Here is a 22,346-nt window from a genome sequence, read left to right as displayed (position 1 = left end):
TAGGAACTTACTTGGCACAGTACTAGCCCCTGATATGACTTAACAACCACCAGACTTCACAGCAACCCAAGAGGTATGGGCAGATTAGAAAGGTGAACTAGGGAGTTTCTGCTTTGGCACAATGGGGTTGGCAGTGTCTCTGCATCGCCAGCACACAGGTTTGATCCCCGGCCTGGCACAGTGAGTTAAAGGATCTGGCATTGCTACAGCCAAAACATGAGTCGAAACAGAGGCTCAGATCCATCCCTGGCCTGGGAACTCCATATGTCATGGGGTAACCAAAAAAGAAAAAATTAATAATAATAAAAGAAGGCAAGACAGCCCTATTCACAACAGCCAAGACATGGAAACAACCCAAATGTCCATATACAGATGATTGGATTATGAAGATGTGGTATATATACACAATGAAATACTACTCAGCCATAAAAAGAACAAAATAATGCCATTTGCAGCAACATGGATGGGACTAGAGACTCTCATACTGAGTGAAGTAAGTCAGAAAGAGAAAGACAAATACCATATGATATCACATATCTGGAATCTAATACACAGCACAAATGAACCTTTCCACAGAAAAGAAAATCATGGACTTGGAGAATAGACTGTGGTTGCCGAGAGGGAGGGAGTAGGGTGGATGGGGAGCTTGGGTAACTAGATGCAAACTATTGCCTTTGGAATGGATTAGCAATGAGATCCTGCTATGTAGCGCTGGGAACTATGTCTAATCACTTATGATGGAGCACGATACTGTGAGAAAATAGAATGTGTACATGTATGTGTAACTGGGTCACCATGCTGTACAGTAGAAAAAAAACTGTATTGGGGAAATAAATAAATTAAAAAAAAAAAAAAAGGTAGCAAGAAAGCTGAACCAGGTTAAAAAGTTGTCTCAGATGTGAGTTCCTATTGTAGCTCAGCAGGTTAAGAACCTGACTAGTATTCATGAAGACACAGGTTCAACCCCTGGCCTCCCTCAGTGGGTTAAGGATCTGGTGTTGCCGTGAACTGTAGCATAGGTTGCAGATGCAGCTTGGATCCTGTGTTGCCGTGACTGTGGTGTGCACCAAAATCTGCAGCTCTGATTCGACCCCTAGCCTGAGAACTTCCATATGCCATAGGTGTTCACCCCCCCCAAAAAAAAGCCAAAAAAATTGTCCCAGAATACACAACTAGGCAAATTGCAGAGCAAGTGTTACCATCCAGATAAGAGGTCCTTCTATCCAGCAGCTCTATGGTTCTGTGGGCCACATATAAATCACGTGTGTACCAATTTCAGATTGCATTGAAATCTGAATCTTTGGTTCCATTTATAATGGGTTCCATTTATTTTATCACTCCAAATAGTCTCTCAAGGGGTTATATAAAATATCGCAACCGTATAAAGTTTTCTGTAATGAGATGATAAAAATAATTTATAACTTAGCGTCCATTATGTGCAAGTGGCCACTTCGTAGAGGGACTCACCCACTTGATGTCAGCCGGCTGGGCGGATGCTAACCACTGGGAAGCTGGAGTGGCCGTCTGTGGCTACTTCCTCCCCACAATGCAATGAGAGGGTTAAGTCCTCGCCATTTTCTGATCAAAACACTACCTAAGAGCTGAGACCATTTGCCCAGCGGCAACGGAAGTGAATTCCTAGCAAAATATGGACCTAGATCAGCTCAGACACTTAGGCTTACTCTTTACAGTGGATGGTCAATAGGCTTACTCTTTATGGTGGATGATGAATGGATATAGACAATCTTTTTTTTTAAAGACCATAAGTAGTGTTTTACTTCCAATGTTAGAAGACATGACCATTTTTTCATGCATGGGGACCACATGTGGTCTTTGGTCCTGGCCACTCTGAGACCAGCCCAGAGAGAGAGAATGGAGCCCAGGAAGGCTGCCTCTAGAGAATGCAATGCTGAGCAGACTCCTGTGGCTTTGCAGTGAGGGCACTTCCTTTTCTGTGGACAGTTAAATATGGAATCTGGTGGAGTTTTTGTATTTATGTTCAGTGGTTAGGGAAGTAAGTCCAAAAGAAAGGACTGAAAAGGGTGACTAAGGGCTTTCATGGTCAAAATAAACACCAGCAAGAAGGAGTACCATGGCCAAATAGTTGAAGACTTCCAGCTTCTAGCCCTAGTCTTGTAGACCCCAGGACAACTCTCATAATTTGCATTCCGGGGGGCCAGTGTAGAGGGGACTTGAAGAGCATGCAACAGTTTTAAAACTGTTCTCAAGTTTTTCATTCATTTGGTTGGCAAGTGTACATTGACTTACCCCCATGTGAAAAGGGAGGGGGTCGGGGGTGAGCAAATCCATTTCCAAGGGTCATTCAAGCATATGTTCTTGAGGAGCCCTGGTTGAACCATGCGCAAAGCCGCCTCTGACCTCCTGCTGGTTTTGTGACAGCTGTAAAGGTGCCTCCCACTACGGCCTCACCAAAGACAGGAAGAGGCGCTCCCAGGATGGCTGTCCCGACGGCTGTGCCAGCCTCACGGCCACAGCGCTCTCCCCAGAGGCTTCTGCAGCTGCCACCATCTCCTTAATGACAGACGAGCCTGGCCTAGACAACCCTGCCTACGTGTCCACAGCGGAGGACGGTCAGCCAGCCACGGGGCCCCTGGACTCTGGCCGGAGCAACCGAACGCGGGGTGAGTCAAAGGGGTGATTGTCCGGGAATGGACTCCTTTACCTCAGGATTGCCCCCTGGGGAATAGTCACTGTGGAAAGTTCTAGAAATGTTTTTTTAAGGGGAAAGCATTCTGGTAGTTTTGGCAGCAACCCCACGTCCAATTCTCCAAAGTGAAATGAAACCGCGAGGATCTCAGATCATTAAAAATGTGTGTAATCTGACGTGGTGAAAGGGGCTGAAGCTAGACCTCATGATTCATCACTCCCGCAGTGTCGGTGTCGTACCTTCCCGTCCATGCAGAGAAAAGTGCCCTTACAGGTCCAAGCAGCCTGGGGAAAAAAGACAAGGTTTTTACACCAGGCATCTGTATTTCACTGTAGAAAACAGAGAAGATACAGATAAGCCAAGTCTATCATCCACCACCTAGAAGTAGTTGCTGTTCACATTCTATTGTATGTGTCTCACCAGCCACTAAAAGAGGGCTTCTAGGAACGCATAGCTTCTCTCCCTCCCTTCTCTGTCCCATCCTCAGCACGGCCCTTTGAGCGATCCACCATCAGAAGCAGATCTTTTAAAAAAATAAACCGAGCTTTGAGTGTTCTTCGAAGGACAAAGAGTGGAAGTACAGTTGCCAACCAATCCGACCAGGGCAGAGAGGATTCTGAAAACACCACCGCCCCTGACAGTAAGTGGCCTCCCAGAGAGGCGGGGCGGGGGTGGGCTGGGCTGGGCTGCCAGAGTGACCTCAGGCTGGATTGTGGCAATCAGACCACCATGTGCTCCCTATGACACCTCTCTTCCCGAGGGCATAAATATTGTTTGCTTTGATTGATCCTACTTTTTGCATAAGACAGAAATTATTGATCTCTTTTTACATAGATCAAGGGAAAAGTTTCTGGAATCCTCATGCTAGTTTAGTGCACGTAAAAGAGTAATATAGTTGAGCAAAAAGCATTAGAACAGTACCTGGCGCATAGTAAATGCTATATAAGTATTTACTTATTTATTTTGTCTTTTGCCTTTTTTTTAGGGTGGCACCCGCGGCATATGGAGTTTCCCAGGCTAAGGGTATAATTGGAGCTGTAGCTGCCAGCCTACGCCGGAGCCACAGCAACGCGGGATCTGAGCCACGTCTGTGACCTACATCATGGCTCATGGCAATGCCAGATCCTTAACCCACTGAGCAAGGGCAGGGATCAAACCTGCCACCTCATGGTTCCTAGTCGGATTCATTTCCGCTGTGCCACGACGGGAACTCCTATAAGTATTTATTCTTATTACAATCATGTGTGTGTGTGGTTCTGAGTGTTTTCCATGCATTAGCTCGTTTAATCCTCACAACAACCCTGTGAGGTAGCTACTATTATTATCCCTGTTTCATAGATGAGGAAACTGAGGCACCAGGAGGTTACTTAGCTTGTCCAAATTGCCTTTCTAAACTTGGAATCCAGGTGATGTGGCTCTAGACACCATGAAAGGAAGTCATTGGATCTTCGATCTTATGTGTTTTCCCTAATATAAATGGAGCTGAAAAAATACCAGTCTTGTCCTTTCTTTTCATCTTGTATTAGAATTTAACTGCAGTAAGAATAAAAGCTAAAAAAAAAAAAAAAAAAAAAATGAGTTCCCATCGTGGCTCAGTGGTGGCAAACCTAAGATCCATGAGGATGCAGGTTCAGTCCCTTGGTCTTGCTCAGTGGGTTAAGGATGTGGCTTTGCCATGAGCTGTGGTGTAGGTCGCAGGTGCAGCTGGGATCCTATGTTGCTGTGGCTGTGGCTGGCAGCTGTAGCTCCAATTCAACCCCTAGCCTGGGAACTTTCAGATACTGCCCTAAAAAACAAAACAAAACCAAAAAAGCACTACCTGGCATGCAGGAAAGCTCAATTCTAAGTCATGTAGAAGTCACAATGCTGAGGGATAGGTTTCATGATTCTCATTTTACAGAAGAAGAAACTGAGACTGAGAGAGATTGGGTAACTAGCCCAAAGTAACCCAGCTAGAAAATGGCTGGTAAAATAGGATTTCACTTGGGTTCTCTGGCTCCAGAGCCCACACATTTATCCACTGGATTAAGTGCCCTCCTCTCCTTCAAGCTTGGGAAGTACATCCCAAACCACTGTCTTGGTCGTACCCTCAGAGAATCGTGGGCAGTCTTGTAAGACCCCTGCTTATCCTTTCTCACCCGGTACACACACCCCATATGCTCTAACTACTCTGAATTTATTCTGATCTTATAAGTACAGTGTCTTTCTCTTACTTCCATGTTGTTATCCATCTTGTACTCCACTCTCCTTCAGCTGGCATCCTAATTCCTCCCTCCTAGCTTAGCATATTTGCCTCCTCCTGGAAGCCCTCCCTGACTTAGTCCCCTTTCCATTATGTTCTCAAAGTGCCTATATGTCTGTCATAGCAGTGTCACCTTCACTGCAACTGTCATCAATCAGGGCAGGGATTCTTAATCCGTGTCTTTGTATTCTCAAGGTCAAGCACAATATCTGGCACACTATAGTTTTCCCTGAATGTTTCTGCAGTGAAGAAAAGGATTATAATTTCCTCTCTGCCAGTCTTCCCCTCTTACTAAAGCCTCCTTAGTTCCAGTCTATATAAAGTTTTCTCCAGTCTGAATAAGATGGATTTGCATGTTTACTGCAGAAACTTTTAAAATAAAAGATTACTGGAGTTCCCACTGTGGTGCAGCAGGACTGGCAGTTGTGTTGGGAGTGCTGGGATGCAGGTTCAGTCTCCAGCCCAGGATAGTGGGTTAAGGATCTGGTGTTGCCACAGCTGCAGCTCAGGTCACAACTGTGGCTTGTATCTGATCCCTGGCCCAGGAACGCCATATGCTGTGGGCTGTCCAAAAAAATAAAATAATATTGATTACTATGTATTGGGCATTGACCTAGATGTTACACCTTTTTTAATTGAAGTATAATTGATTTACAATATTATATTAGTTTCAGATGTACAACAAAGTGATTCAATTTTTTTATAGATTATACTCCATTTAAAGTTATTATAAAATAAGGCCTATGGTCCTTGTGCCATGTAATATATTCTTATAGCTTATTTATTTCCTGCATAATATTTATACCTCTTAATTCTCTTCCTCTGTGTGTCCCTCCCCTTTCCCTCTCCCCACTGATAACCACTACTTTGATCTCTGTATCTGTGAAACTGCTTCTGTTTTGTTTGTTGTGTTTTTTAGATTCCACATGTAAGTGATAACATAACAGTATTTGTCTTTTTCTGTGTGACTTATTTCAGGTCCATCTACATTGTGGCAAATGGCAGAATTTCATTCTTTTTATGGCTGAGTAGTATTCCATTTTATATGTACATACCACATCTTTATCCTTCCGTCTGCTGATAGATACTTAGGTTGCTTCCATAATTTAGCTATCTTGGTAAATAGTGCTGCAATGAACATTGGGGTGTGTGTATCTTTTCATATGAACGTTTTCATTTTCTAAGGATATATACCCAAGAGCAGAATTGCTGGATCACATGGTAGTTCTATTTTTAGTTATTTGAAGAATCTGTTTTCTGTAGTGGCTGCATCAATTTCTATGCCCATAAAATGTGTACCAGTCTTCCCTTTTTCCCACATCCTCACCAACATTTGTTATTTGAAGACTTTTTAACAATAACCATTCTGACAGGTATGAGGTGATTAGCAATGTTGAGCATCTTTTCATGTACCTGTTGGCCATCTGTATATCTTCTTTGGAAAAACACCTATTCATGTCTTCTACCCATTTTCTGATCAGGTGGTTTGGGGTTTTTTTGATATTGAGTTGTTTGCGCTGTTTATATATTTAGGCTCTGTACTTTTATACAATGATTATAAAAACTAGTTACTGACTTCAAGGGGTTTGTTCAAGACTAAAAGTAAATAAAATACCAAGAATAAGATATAAATAAATGACAGTGGCAGCCATAGAGAGAGGAGCATCACTTCCCAGCAAGACAGTGTTATCTGTGTTTAAGGATCGGTTTATGATCTAGATGGGCATTGCGATGTCCAACTGTGTGTTGGAAAGTAGTGGGAGATGAGGTGCAAGCCAGATTAACAGGGTCCTGGATGCCAGTTAGGAGTCTTGACTGGGGGCAGTAAATACACCTGAGAGCCTTTGCTTAGAGTTATAGCAGGATTGAAGCTATGCTGCATCAAGATGAAGATGGAAGCCATATTATGTGTGCAGGGGGCTTCGAGTGGAAGAGACTGGGTCTCCGTGGGTGCTCCAAGAAGCTATTATTCCACAACAGGGTGAGGTGTTAAGACTTAGTGATGCTGGTAATAATGTTTTTATAGGATTTGTGAGACAACAAATATTTCAGAAATAGACTTAGGGTCTTATCGCTTTAGTAACCTTGCAGTTAGTCTGGTGAACTCCCGTGGCATGGTTTACCATTCTTTTCATATTGGTAAAGAGACTGCCTTCACTCCTTATCAGCTGTGTGACCTGGCCGGGTTACTCTACTACTTCTCTAAGCTTTAGTATTTCATTGTCTAAACATACAGGGATAATAAACAACTCTAGTTCAAAGAGTTGTTGTGAAGACTCAACAAAACTACACATTCGGATTGCTTAGCTAGGAGTTCTCTTATGGCACAGTGGGTTAAGGATCTGGTGTTGTCACTGCAGCGGCTTGGGTTGCTGCTGTGGCTCGGGTTTGGTCTCTGGCTCAGGAATGTCCCTGTGCTGTGGGCGTGGCCAAAAAAATTTCTTAGTTCAGTGGTCAGCCTATAATAAACACTCAGTGGCTAATAATATTATATCCCTTAGTCCTTAGGTAAGAACTCAGTATTGAACAACTCTTTCTTTCCAGACCAGCCCCAGGTTGGCAGATTAAAAATTACTTTAACTCTCCAAGGTCACTGTGGTCTCATTGGTGTGGCTAATTAACATTTCCACATGTGACTGGTATGTCCTTAGCGAAATCAAATCAAACATCCTTGATGGGTTTAGATTTGGCAGCATGGTTTTGGTAAATCTATAGGAAGAAAGAGTAGTGGCGGAGGTAGGGGGAGGAGAGCCAGACAATCAGCAGCTTTGATGATTATTTCCAAATCGTTCCTTGCTCAGAATGATTTTTTTAAAGAATTTCCATTCCCTTGTTACCATTCCTGTTCCAACAAATACTTGTGGATAGAGTTTACTTAATGTAATCAAAGCAGTTTAAATGTTAATTGAACTCGATCAGCCAAGCTGCTATTAGCACCAGGAGCTCACAGATGAAGGTGGCTGCCCACAGCCTTACAGCAAAACCCAATTGCTTACATGAAATTGAATCCCAGTGGGGGTGAAGGACCCACATTTACAAGGTCTCAGGCCTCCTTTGGCTGCTAAATTCCTTTGTTTATCATGTTCTACCATACTTCGAAATAATTTGATTGATTGATTGACTGATTTTTTTTTACACATATAATGATTTTTTTTCCATGATAGCTGGTTTACAGGGTTCTGTCAATTTTCCACTGTACAGCATAATTGAAATTATTTTAATTCTGTGTTGTTCCTAGAGAGTTGAGTGCTTGTTAATGAACTCATGGTTCATTAGGGAAAATGGAACCAAGGTCATGGGTTTTGAAAATAGTCACAAAGAGTGTTTTCTGTAGAACCAGGCCTGCAGTTATGTGATCTTTCCAGATGACATAATTACGGGAGAATCTTAGGGCAAAGGCAGCTGTCAGCAGCTCCTGGTGACAGACCCGTCTCTGCCCTCAGCATCCAAACACGAGCCTCAAGCAACTGGGGAGGAGCTGGCCTGCATTTCCTGGTGTCCCCTCAGTACATTCTATTCCAGCCAAGGTGGACAATGGTGCCAGTGGGTGCTGCTGGCTTCTGGGTCTACAGGGCAGACCCCCTGTGGGACTGTTGCTAGCTCTGAATTCCTGCCTCCCAGGGAATCTGAGGGAGAGTACCCGGGTAGGGGGTCCTCAGAGCCCTGGGTTCTGACCTGGCTCTGAGGACCACCTATCTGCAGCCAGCCGGTCGTGTCACTTCCCCTCTCTGATTTCACACATCCTCACTTGTGAAATAAAGGGTTTACTGTCACTGTCAAATGGCACAGCTAGAAAAGCCTAATGGGATGCAGGCAGGCAGGCCTTGAAAGATTTTATGGAGAAAGATGAGTCCTTAGGGAACAGGTGAAGTTTGAAAGCACCAGCCCAGATCTGAATCTCCCTTTGCCTCTGAATTCAGTGATGCAGGTGAGTCAGGGACAAACCTCTTGATGACACCAACTAGGCATGTCCCTCTTACCTTGATCATGACTTCCCTGTGCCAACAACAGGGTCCGGCAAGGAGGGAGGACTGGAGATGCCCTAGACCTGAAAAGTAGGGCCTCCTAGAAGGAAATCTTCAAAATGACCCCAAGAGAGCAGAAGTACAGGCTTGTTCTGTTTCCCCCTTGATAAGAAAGTGATCAAACTGTGGTCCATTCCATAATGAATGTATGACCATTCAGTCATTCCTCTTCACTCAATGAATATCCACTGAAGTCTCCTGTACACAGAGGTCTGTGCATAGAACCACAGAACCAAAATTATGTCCTTAATGGGGTCCCCGTCACAGCTCATGGGGTTGGGAACCCAACTGGTACCCATGAGGATGAGGGTTCAATCCCTGGCCTCACTCAATGGGTTAAGGACCCAGCATTGCCGTGAGTCATGATGGAGGTCACAGACATGGCTTGGATCTGGTGTTGCTGTGGTGTAGGCCAGCAGCTGCAGCTCTGATTCAACTCCTGGCCCGGGAACTATGTCCTTAAGGAATTATGTCCTTAAGGATCTTGGAGTCCAGTGAGGAGGGGGTATGGGAAATGAGTGTGAATAATAACAGAGGCTCGGTGCCATGGGAAATAGAGAGAAAGCTTTATGGGAACTGGGGCATTTAGAGAGAATAGGGAAAAGAGGGATCTGGGTAGAGTTTAACTGGAAGGGATCATTTCATGCAGGCCTTGAAGGAAAAATTGGGTTGAGGCCTAGAATGGAAAACATTCCAGGCAGAGAAACTTATGCTGGCACAGAGGCAGGAAGATGGAAAACATGTACGAGGAACGAAGAATAGTTTAGTTTGGCTGCAACCAAAGCTTGGCAAGGAGAAGAGTGGCTGGAAATGTCCGTTGGGTGGGTGTCTTAAATAAACACTGTCTCTGTCCATTTTAGTCTTTCCAAGGTTGTATCACCTGATTCCAGATGGTGAAATTACCAGCATCAAGATCAATCGCGTGGATCCCAATGAAAACCTCTCCATTAGGCTGGTGGGAGGCAGCGAAACCCCCCTGGTCCATATCATTATCCAGCACATTTATCGTGATGGGGTGATTGCCAGAGACGGCCGGCTACTGCCAGGAGACATCATCCTAAAGGTAGAGACCATGGCTTTGGAGCCTTCTTAATAAAAGTCACTTTAGAGAAGATGGATGGATGGATGGACGGACGGATGGACGGACGGATGGTTGAATGGATGGTTGAATGGATGGATGGGTAACACACTCATTAAATGTGGAACCGTCACTTTCCATAGTTATTATGTTATATGACTCTTCTTACAAGATTTGTGATTTGAGATCAGTCTTTGCCCTTCTGTCCTTCTTGTTCTTTTGCTCTCTCCTTCTCTCTCTGTATAAGTACTGTCTCTGTATCATTTTGTCTGTCTTCCTCCATCTCCCTTCTCCTGTCTCCCCTCCCTTATCTCTCCTCCCCCTCCTTATCTCTTCCTTCGTCTCCTCCTCCTCCTCTTCCCCCCACCACTTCCTCCTACTTTAAGTAGCAACAACATAAAACAATATAAAACTGGAGCATAGATCTTCTTCAGTTGTTTTTAGGGGAGTTCGCATCATGGCTCAGAGGAAACAAACCCGACCAGGATCCACGAGGACGGGGGTTCAAATCCTGGCCTCACTCAGTGGGTCAAGGATCTGGTGTGGCCATGAGCTGTGATGTCGGTTGCAGATATGGCTCGGCTCTGATGTTGCTGTGGCTGTGGCATAAGCTGGCGGCTACAACTCCATGTGCCATGGGTACAGCCCGAAAAAGACAAAAAAAATATTTTTTTTAGGGCATATTAATGGAACATTTTGCATTTTATCTAATCCCTCACATTCACACACCCTTCTAAAATAAATTTCCTATAACTTGATGTCTCTTTATGAAAACAAAACAAAACAAAAAAAAACACACCAAAAAAACCCAAGACCCCAAGCGATCCCTGCCAACCCACAGACCTTCCAGAGGAGACAGGTGGAGGGGGGAACAGAACGCCTTACTATTCCCTGAGACTTGGTGGAGGGGAGGATGTGAAGGAGGAATTTTCAGAAGAAGAGAAAGGATAGAGGAAGAGCTGTTTATCAGACAGAAGTCCAATGTGTGCCAAGAGTGATAAGAAATCCCCCTCACTTGGTCATATATTTCCTGTCTGATCCTGACACAGCATGAGCTGTTCCTCTGGCAAAGCAATTCTTATTCTTTGGACTAAGAGGAGAAAGAATTTCAAACGGTCGTTGGAGAAACACTGATAGTCCCGCCGGCCTCCGAGGTGGAGTTCGAGGCAGGGCCCATTCACCACAAGGGACCGTCAGCGTTCAAGCAGCGACACTCTGCATGGCTTCCTCCCAGTTCTATGGAAACTCTGCTGTGGGGGAGGCTCGCATAATGAAAACATCGTGATCCCTATGGCCTTCCACTGGCGCTTGCCGGCAAAAGAGCAGCCAGGACGGTTTTGCAGGCGACCCTGATTTTCTCGTGGTCTGGGTGTGAGGGGGGAAACCAGCCAGACACAGGAGGAAGGGGAGGAGAGCTCACCTGTGCTTGGACAAAGGGGGGGAGCTTTGTCTGTGCGCACGGGAGCCTCCCTCCAGCCCTGGAGATGCAGCAGCAGGATGGCCCATGAAAATCCCCCTCCAAGGCTCAGTTGGCCGCAAGGACAAGAAATCTTACCAAACCACAGAAATCCAAGAAGGTTGTTTCTCTTCTGTAGGGCCTCCTCCCGTAAGCACAGAGTGCAGTGCTGCTGGGAAATTTTCTCCCCAAGCCTCAACCACCACTGGGAGCTGAAGCCCTCAGGCTGAGCCTGCTTGGAGTAATTCAAACCCGAAAGCCTCTCGCAGCATCAGCCCTGCAGGTCCTTAGTGAAGGACAACTGAGAGGGCCAAGCTGACGGACATTTAAGTAGCTTAAGAGAGTGTGATCCAGACTTTCAGTAAAAGAGTCTAGAAGTTTCCATTCACATCAGTGTTTGAAATAGCGCAGAGCTGTTTTCTTCTGTCGAGAACATGAGCAAAAGACCTTGGAGGCGAGTACTTTGAGACTTCACACAGGCACATGCACACAGTCACACCTTTTCACACTCATTGCACGTTTGCCAATACATGTACACACACATCCCCCCCATGGGCGTGCACGCACGCACACACACACATACACACACACACAGATTACGACCTTTCATACACATTCACACACTTGCCAATACAAATGTATTCATGTACACACACATCCACCCTCCAATACACACACACACACACACACACACACACACACACACACACACACACAGAGTAGCGGGGTGGCGAAGTTCCAGTACGCGTGACCCAGGGAGGAAAAAGTCCTTTGGAGATATTTGGAAAAAAAAAATGTCAACTCAGTTGGAATTGAACAGCAAGTTTAATATAATTATTGGAGGTCAATGGGACTTTTTCTTTCCTTCTTTTGCCTTTTCCCACTTTTTCCTTTTTCTTGCCCCCTCTAGATGAAAACGTCAGTTTAGCCAGCACCAGAAATGAGAGTTAGGACTGTATAAATAAATGTGAGGGCCTGTGTAGGGACAGGGCTGAAGAAAGATGGTGTCTACTGAGAGATTTGAAAAGGTGTGCAGGTAACACCCAAGGAAAACGGAGTTAGGAACCTTGTGGGATGATGAGGGTTATCTGGACGTTTGGACAGAGGTTAAGGTGACAGCAGAGCGGTCCTTCAGGAAGGGCCCTGGTGATCTGTGGGCTGGCCTTTTAGGCAGGGTTGCAGGGGGTGGTGCTGATGGCTCGGTCACTCCAGATTCTGAGGGCCCCTTCCGGCAGGTCAATGGGATGGACATCAGCAACGTGCGTCACAGCTACGCCCTGCGCCTCCTGCGGCAGCCGTGCCATGTGCTGCGCCTGACAGTGCTGCGGGAGCAGAAGTTCCGGAGCAGGAATGACACGCCGCCCCTGGACACCTACGGGCCCCGGGATGACAGTTTCCATGTGATCCTCAACAAAAGCAGCCCCGACGAGCAGCTTGGCATAAAACTGGTGCGCAGGGTGGATGAGCCTGGGGTGTTCATTTTCAACGTGCTGGATGGTGGTGTAGCGGACCGCCACGGTCAGCTGGAGGAGAACGATCGGGTATTGGCCATCAATGGACATGATCTTCGGTACGGCAGCCCGGAAAGCGCCGCGCATCTGATTCAGGTGGGTTCCTCGGGGTTCCAAAGTCCCGGTGGGAAACTGCCAGCATGAGCAGGAATGCTCATCACCCTGCCCCATCTACCTGGTTACTGCCCCATGTGACATAGGGTGACTCCCTTTCAAGGAGTCAAGGGTGAAGGGTCAGGTAAGAACATTACTCCAGCAAATGGGTCTCTCAGGGTCATGGCCATTATTACATTGGTGTTGCCAGACATCCAGTCTGACTGCAGGTAAATACACTGGGCTCTGTGTTGCAAGCTCACCAGGTTAAGATCACTCAAGGCTGGCCGGGTTGTGTCATCCTTGTACCCAGTATGGTAGTCGCAGACCCAGGGGTCACTCAGACACATTCTGGACACATCCAAGGCATCTAGTTGTACTAACTCCCATAAGAAGCTGTGTGGTGGCACCCTCCAGGCATCTTGTGGACTAAGGTTGGCCAAGCCTGAGCCTCATCTTCATGGCTAAGCCCAGACCCCTTGGAAAGCCCAAGGGAACTCAAATATGAAGCTAGAGAAGCCCGCCATAAAAGAGGCATTACAAATGATTATTACTCAGGCAAGTTCACAATAACCTGAACTTGGTTCAAATTAATTCACTCTCCTGATGGATGTGATTGCTACCAAGTGCCAGCATGCATCTTGTTGACTCTGACTGGGTCACCATGAGGTTGTCTAACATTCACTGAGCTGCCAGTTTTATCCCTAGAGGGACAGGCTTTGTCCTGGACTCTTATATTCTGTTCCATTTATCCACTTCATTTAGCCAAAATGTATTCTGTTTTTGCTGCTTGCCTAGCCCTGGGTTAAGTGCAGAGAACAGAGGGGTGATAACCTCTTAGGCTGCTCTCCCAAAGGAGCCCACCATCTAGTAGAAGAGGTGACTTTTTCTAAATAACTGCTGTGTGGCGTGATGATGCGTGATGGAGAAATTAAGTATAGCGCTGGTGCAGACAAAGGAGAGATTTTTTTTTTTCCTTGGGTGGGGGTCTAAAAATCATTCACAGAGGAGAAAAATCTTCAACAGGGATGTTGAGAGGTCAGAAGTTCTCTAGGTGGATAATGTGGAGAGGGTCATTCTAAGGAGATACAACACAGAAAAATATTTCCCCAAAATTCCAGTTGGGCTACATTTTATTTTATTATTGAAATATAGTTGATTTACAATGTGTTAATTTGTGCAGTATAGCAATGTGATTCATTCATTTATATATATGTGTGATTCATATACTCTTTTCTGTTATGGTTTATCTCAGGATGTTGAATATAGTTCCCTGTGCTATATACTAGGACCTTGTTGTTTTCCAGTCTATATATATAATATTTTGCATCTGCTGATCCCAAATTCCCAATCCATCTTTCCCCACCCCACCCCCCTTGGCAACCATAAGTGTGTTCTCTTTTTTTTTTTAACTTTATTTTATTTTTCATAATGATTTTTTATTTTTTCCATTATAGCTGATTTACAGTTTATGTCAATTTTTCTTTTTTGGTCTTTTTTTTTTTTTTGGTCTTTTTAGGACTGCACCTGCAGCATATGGAGGTTCCCAAGCTAAGAGTCTAACCAGAGCCACCACAGCCACAGCCACAGGATCTGAGCCGTGTCTTCGACCTATACCACAGCTCACAGCAACACTGGATGCTTAACCCACTGAGCAAGGCCAGGAATCAAACCCGCAACTGCATGGTTCCTAGTCAGATTCGTTTCCGCTGCTCCACCACAGGAACTCCTGTCAATTTTCTACTGAACAGCGAGGTGATCCCGTCACACATACATTGTATATTTTTTTCTCAGATCATCATGCTCCATCATAAGTGACCAGACATAGTTCCCAGTGCCATACAGCAGCACGAGTCTGTTCACTATGAGTCTGTTTCTGTTTCATAGATAAGTTCATTTGTGTCATATGTTAGATGCCACCTGTAAGTGATATTATATGGTATTTGTCTTTCTCTGTCTAATTTACTTCACTTAGTAAGAGAATCTCTAGGTCCATCCATGTTCCTGCAAATGGCACCATTGTCTTTAGAAGTGGCAATAGATAAGGCAGGAGTGGTAGGAGACGCCCACATCATGTGGAGTTTTATAAGCCAGGCTAAGGAGCTCAGACTTTATCCCCAAGGCCATGAGGTATTATTGGAAGTGTTTGAAAGAAAGTGACATGATTTTCTAGAAAGATCTCTCTAGAGGCAGTGGAGAGCTGATAGGAGAGGGGTAAGGTTAGAGGCCTTGTCTTAAGATGCGTTCGCACTTATCCGGCACATCATGTCAGCTTCTACTTAGTGATGAAAGTATTAATATTTCAAGTATAGACCAAGCGTCAGTAGCAGTGGTTGACTGGACTTTGTACCAAGTTCAGTGAAGGATGTTAGAAGACAGAGGCTGCCATCAAGGACTTGATGAGCTAAGTACAAAAATATCTCTCTACACTTGGGTCCCAGTCATGATGTTCTTCCAGGTATTGGCAACTCTTTTCACCATCGTGTGTAGTATCTTTTTTTATTTTTATTTTTTGCTTTTTATTTGTTTTTTTAGGGCCTCACCCATGGCATATGGAGGTTCTCAGGCTAGGGGTCTAATCAGAGTTATAGCTGCCGACCAACACCACAGGCACAGCAAGGCCAGATCCGAGCCACATCTTTGACCTACACCACAGCTCACGGCAGTGCTGGATCCTTAGCCCACTGAGCAAGGCCAGGGATTGAACCTGCAACCTCATGGTTCCTAGTCGGATTCGTTTCCGCTGCGCCGCAATGGAAACTCCTGTGTGTAGTGTCTTATCTGTCTTTTTTTGAGGGGAACCAAGTAGCGAATGAAAGTACTGTTATTTTAGATGTGGGAAGCCTGAGACAGAGGGTGCAAAAGGACTTACCTTGCTGCTTCCACCTGCCAGGATGGGAAGCACACATGGTGCTTTGGCCCCTGAGCTGAGGCTTTTGATGGTATCTCAGTTCCAAGGTGATTCTCAACCTGATGAACATCCATCTGCCTTATGAGGCCTGAGGTCATGCCTTGTGGAGCAGGTGAAGAACAGAACCAGAGTTAGAAGAGGCATTTCCTTTCTGGAGTTTATGCCATCTATTTCCAAGTTCACATGCGCGGGCCCAGCTTCTCTGATTGCCACACTTATATATCCAACTGCTCACTTGGTATCCCCATGCAGATGTCTAAAAGGCATCTCAGATTTAATGTCCAAAAGTGAACCCTTGGCTTCTCCCCACTCCATCCCTTGGCAGATCTGCTCTTCCCTCAGTCTTTCCCCATCTCTGGAAATGGCACCATTACTTGGACCAAAAAGAGTCTTCAACTCGCTTCCACATCCCCTCCCTGACTTCCATCAGCTTTGGTCTGGGCCACAGCAAGAGCCTCTTAACTGGACTCCCTGCTTCCACACTCGATCCCCACTCTGCTCGCCACACAGCAATGTCAGTCCCACCATCTCACCTTCTTGCTCTCAGCCCTCCAAGTCTTCCCAAGACACTCAGGTTACAATTCCAAGTCCTGGGAGTTCCCGACTTGTCTCAGTGGTAATGAACTTGACTAGGATCCACGAGGACACAGGTTCCATCCCTGGCCTTGCTCCGTGGGTAAGGAGGGTAAGGATCCAGCATTGCCGTGAGCTGCAGTGTAGGTTGCAGATGCGGCTCGGATCCACAGTGGCTGTGGCTGTGACATAGGCCAGTGGCTACAGCTCGGATTGGACTCCTAGCCTAGGAATTTCCATATGCCGTGGGTGTGGCCCTCAAAAAACCAAAAAAAAAAAAAATCCCAAGTCCTTACAGGGCCTGCCAAGCAATGCTAATCTGGTCTTTGGTTCTCCTTCCAACCTCATGTCTTAAGCAAAGGGGAGAATTTCTGATATTCTCTCCCTCGCTTAACCAGGCTCAGTCCCACTACCTTCTTGCTACTGCTCAAACATTTTAAGAATTTTCTCAACTCAAGGCTGATGTTCTCGCTGTCCCTCTGATGGGAAGACTCTTCCGAATGTCTGCATCACTGCCACACTTTACTCAGGTCTCCTCTCAAATGCCACCTTCTCAGAGACACCTTCACTGACAATCCCACTTAAAGTAGTATCTTCCACCAGCAACTCCATATCTTCTAATCTTTATTTTTCTTCTACCAACAAGTTATTATTATCTGCCAGTCTAACTAACATAAGATAGTATAGTAGAATATTGCATCTCAAGCAGTGAGTGAAATACCTAGCAATAATACACAAATAATAAATATTTGAATGGAGTCAAATTATTTAAAATGTGGTTATATATAATATATACTGGTTTATAGACTACAAAATATATATTTATAGATTGTAATATATAATTATGTGTAACATATAATTCACACATTAATTCCATCTCAGGAATTTTTTAATCTCTTTTTTTTTCATTTTTAAAGTTTTATTGAAGTACAGTTGATTTACAATGCAGTAATAATTTCTGCTGTCCAAAAAAAGTAATTTGGGAACTATGGTGATTTATGATGGAGCATGATAATGTGTATATGTATGTGTAACTGGATCACCTTGCTGTGCAGTAGAAAATTGACAGAACACTGTAAACCAGCTATAATGGAAAAAATAAAAATCATTATAAAAAAATAAAAAATGAATTCTTAAGGCATAAAAAAGTGATTCAGTTATACATGTAGATTTATAATGTGATCATTTCTGCTGTGCAATGAGATCATTCAGTTATACATGTACACACATCCATTCTCTTTCAGATTCTTTTGCCACATAGATGATCACAGAATATTGGGTAGAGTGTTCTGTGTTATACACCAGGTCCCCTTTGGCCAATCATCCCACACACCTCAGTGAGCATATACCAATCCCAGTCCATCCCTCCCCTCCCCCACCTGGCCCCTTTGGTGACCATAAGATTTTCAAAGTTTGTGAGAATGTTTCTGTTCTGAAAGTAGGTTCATTTGTATCTTTTTTTTTATTCCACATATAAGTGATATCTTCTGATGTTTATCTTTGTCTGTCTAACTTCACTTAGTATGATAATTTCTAAGTCCATTTATGTTGCTGCAAATGGCATTATTTCCTTCTTTTTACGGCTGAGTAATATTCCATTGTATATATGTACCACCTCTTCTTCATCCATTCCCCTCAGTGTCAAGCCATTTACCAAAAATTAGCACCAAATCTACTTTTCCGTTATTAGTCCCCAAGATAGAACCTCTACTTTGTTGTCCCCTTGAGTTGTCCAGGTATTGGTCCTTCTATGTGCCAGGAGGTATGAAGTACACTAGTGAACAAGAGTGACACAGCCCTGGCCTTGTAGAGCTTGGTATCCAGCCCCATCTCTCCCAGGTACAGTCACATGAGCATTGAGCAAGTGGGCTCGTCTGTGTGTGCCAATGGACTAAGAAAGAGATGATGTTTATGAAAACATTAACCCATGGAAAATGAAGAATCTTTTTTTCTTCAGGAAGGAACAGTACTCTAAGCATGACTTTTCTCTCTAAAAACCAGACTTTTAGGAGACCATTGCTTTTTTTCTCCCACAGTACACTCGTCAGCTCCCTCTGCAGGTCAGTCAGAGCAGCTCACTTTCTAGAGACAATCCGCCAACCATCCTTCAACACAGGCAAAAGAAAAACTCCCTTACTCAATGTCATTTGGAAAAATTTTGATTACATGTGGGTTTTGATTACACACAGCATTCTAAGTTTATAGATTAGGAACAGAAGAGGAAAAAATGTTTTCCCTGAGAAAGTTAATTTAGGAAATAAAATCTTGCCTAACAGCGGGATTTCCTGGAAGATTCTTCTGCTTACCCAACAAAGCCAATAGGCTTTATAGGCAGGGGAGGAGGAGGAGGCCTGGAGGTGGCGGGGTGGTGGGGGGAGCTTGGGCAAAGCTGATTGGGAAAGAAATGGAAAAAGTGGAAGGCTGCGGAACCTCAGTGAGGCAATTTCAAGCGTGGATTTTATTTATGAGATACTTGTAACACACACCAGGCTGGGGGGATTAAACGAAATACCTCTCAAAGGTTGAGACTCAAATTTCCAACCAGTCCTTGCCGGCTCTGGCCTTGGTGTCCACTCCATGAATCATATTTGCCTTACGAAGAAATTCCCAGACAACGTGCCCTTTCGGTCCTGTTTTCTCCCACAGTACCACGCATTCTGCCTTTTGCTACATTACTTCAGGGAAAAGTTATTATAGAGAAGCCACAACCGTTTTAAATTTGACCAACTTTACATAAGTGGAGCCCTAACCTTGGCTTACTCAGCAGCAGCCCTAAGTGGCCAGACCTCTGAGTTAGACAATTGGAGAGTTGTCCTCAGAGAGGAACCCTAAGAAGAGACAGACATCTCAAATATGGGGCAGTTGCCTTATTTAGCAACTTAGTACAACTTTATTTTTCTCAATCATCGATTTAAGTTTTTTGATCACCATAACTAGAATCTCTGTGTGAAAGAGACAGCTGTGTTGGACTTTGCTGGTGTCATACCTAAAATAATAGGACATAGAAATATGGGCCAGGAGTTTCCGCTGTGGCACAAGGGGATCGAAGGCGTCTCTGGGGTGCTAGGACGCAGGTTCAATCCCTGGCTTGGTTCGGCATTGCTGCAGCTGTAGCATGGGTTGCAGCTGTGGCTCAGATCTGATCCTTGGCCTTGGAACTCCATGTGCCATGCTGTACCCACCCACCCACCCACCCACACACAGCAAAAAAGAGAAAAGAAATACTGGGCGAAAAATTTGAGAGCTTGGAGGGAAAAAGACATCTCAATATCCCAAACCCTTAGGTTCAGCATGTAGCTACCCAGTGTTCAGTATGAGAATGATTTCTGCTGAGACTCATGCCTATTTTGAGATAATCTTTTCTACCTGCAATTCTGGGATCTTTGAATTCATATTTAGGAGTTCAACTATATACAGTTAATAAATGAACGTAGTGATGGATTTCAAAATTGAGCATCTCTCGTGCTTTTTTTTTTTTTTTTTTTTTTTTTTGGTAGCCAGCTTCCCAGACTTGATGCAGAAGTTGAAATAATTCAAAGCCTTTTGCAGAGGTCGTGATAAAATGGGTTTTCTTTAATATCGGCCAGGGTAATTTTTTTTTCCTCTCACACGAGTTAATCTTTAAATGAGAAGTTATTTCACCAAAGAACAACTGACAGCTAGGTTCTTCGGACTTCTAAAAAGAATGCGATAGACCTTTAGACAGAGCCAAAAATTAAATGATGGACTAGTTACGTTACCTACATTTGTTCTAAATACCTAATTCCAGCTCAGGAGATCTGGGGTAGGACTCTCATCCCCTGGAGCCAGTAAGAATTGCCAATGAAATAAGACCTGACAGTTCGATGCGGTTTTCTTACATCAGCACCACGAATATAAAGTCAAATCCTTATTTAAGCAAATTTTCCTAATGTGGTATTGTAGTAAATTTAAGGCATGTTAAGACCAAACAATACATAGACTTTAAGCCATTCTTCTTGAGCTGAATCCTTAGAGTCCAAATGACTTTCCTATAGGGCTCCAAATTCCATGCTTTCAGGATTAAAGTATGACTTGCAAAACTTCAGTTTTGTCAACTTGGGAGTTTTATGAGTCAGTCTCATTAGCAGCTACACTGCAAATATCAGGGATCTTGAAACTTCACTACCCTTTTTCAACTTGTATATCCCACGTGCATTCCCCCCCCCCATATGATTTTGTCTTGTTTTGTTTTGTTTTTTTATCATGGAACAGAATCAATCCAAGTAACTTTCAGGTACCATGAAAAAATGGTATTTGAGGACTTAGGTTATTCTGCTGACTTAAGAACTAAATTCTTTTGTTTGTTTGTTTTTTCTTTTTCGGGCCGCACCCGCAGCATATGGAGGTTCCCAGGCTAGGGGTCCAATTGGAACTGTAGCTGCCAGCCTACATCAGAGCCACAGCCACTCGGGATCCAAGCCGTGTCTGCAACCTACATCCCAACTCACCGCAACACCAGATCCTTAACCCAATGAGTGAGGCTAGGGATGGAACCCACGTTTTCATGGATGCTAGCTGGGTTCATTACCACTGAGCCACAACGGGAACGCTAAGAATTTAGAGTTCTTATTTTGACCTTGGTCCCTGTTGTCTGTATAACCCTGCATAAGTCAGACTATCATTGTTCATTTCTTAGCACTTAAAAGATCTGCTTCTGGGAACCTAAAGATGTACATGGAGCTATTGTCTAGAGGAAAAAAGGATCAAATTGCAGTCTCTAATCTTACCTACATGTTTCGATTCTAGCGCCCTATTCACCGTTTCTCCTCAAAGCCGCCTTAATTTGCTTTTTCCTTGGCCAGACTCTGGTTGCCCTTAGCTCACTAAAGTAGCTGCTGCCTCTCCAGCAGAAGATATTCATGATTCTTTTCTATTGTGCCAGGCATATGTATGCAAGTACTGAAGTTTCAGTGGTGATCAAATCGACACACACCAGGTTTCTTTCACCAAGCTCCTTTTCTAGGGAAGAGCAGCTCCCAGTTTATTGCTCAGTGAGAGCTATTTCTGGTTCTCGGAATTTCTCTTGCTCACTGGGAGGAGTTTTAGGCAGGGGCTTTGATTCTGTGCCTCTCTGTACAAGTGTGTTGCCATGACGACAGGAATGCCTGCTGACTCTGTTCTTTTTCTCTCATATCAGCCTGTAACCTGGCTCTGATGCCTCCCATTGTCTGTATTGTCACATGGGGGTCTGTGGCACACGTGATCTCGGAGCTGGGTGGCACTGCTGTGATGTGTTTCCACAGTGGTGTCTTGGGACCCTCCCTGTCATCTTCAATTAATCATCCGTCGTGAAGACAGACATCCATGGAGTTCTTGGCTCTGTAGCAGAGACAGATCCTCTGCCCATGTGAAATGGCAAAACGGGAACTCCATTGTGAGGTCATGGGTACAGTTGGAACATCCAAACTTCTCTGTTGGTTAGACCAGGATTTGTCTTCCAGGTTCAATTCTCATATGCATGGCTTACTCAACTTTATTAGAGCAAATCCAGAATTCAAGTTTTTGAGGTGACGTGAACCCATTAAATATTGAAGAAACTAGGAATATTTGACCTGGAAAGGAGACAAGCTAAGGAGGACAATGAGAGTTATTTTTAAGTAGGGTTGTCACGTGGAAATTGATTTGGGGTTGCCTGAGAGGGCATGGTTAGAACCAAGGGGCACAGTGAGAGAAAGGCAAATTGAAACTCAGCTTAAGGACAGACTGGCTAATTAGTGCTGTTGAGAAATGGCCTGCCCTGCCTTGGGACACAGCGAGTTCACTGTCAC

The 22,346-nt window shown here is 44.5% G+C and overlaps 1 protein-coding gene across 10 annotated transcripts in view; it reads left to right on the top strand.

Annotated features, from left to right (window-relative positions):
- The window catches only part of LNX1 (ligand of numb-protein X 1), a 136,149-nt gene that overhangs the window by 90,366 nt on the left and 23,437 nt on the right, over positions 1–22,346 (top strand). For 3 of the 10 annotated variants that reach the window (XM_084972047.1, XM_021101220.2, XM_021101226.2), the window contains 4 exons: positions 2,401–2,642; positions 3,156–3,308; positions 9,796–9,998; positions 12,705–13,076. In XM_084972047.1, coding sequence (XP_084828173.1) covers positions 2,537–2,642; positions 3,156–3,308; positions 9,796–9,998; positions 12,705–13,076 — 834 coding nt within the window. In that variant the 5' untranslated portion in view covers positions 2,401–2,536. Of the gene's footprint in view, positions 1–2,400; positions 2,643–3,155; positions 3,309–9,795; positions 9,999–12,689; positions 15,739–16,634; positions 16,840–22,346 lie in introns of those variants that run through there. The other 7 variants (XM_084972048.1, XM_021101224.2, XM_084972046.1 and 4 more) reach the window with 4 other exon arrangements.

This window comes from Sus scrofa, chromosome 8, assembly GCF_054392235.1.
Source record: "Sus scrofa isolate SSC_HxYL_T2T_F1_AM1 chromosome 8, Sscrofa_HxYL_maternal_Yorkshire_Landrace_v2.0, whole genome shotgun sequence".
In the NCBI taxonomy this organism is placed as follows: Eukaryota; Metazoa; Chordata; class Mammalia; order Artiodactyla; family Suidae; genus Sus; species Sus scrofa.
Note: the sequence above shows the minus strand (reverse complement) of the source record. Positions and strands in the feature narration are given on the sequence as shown.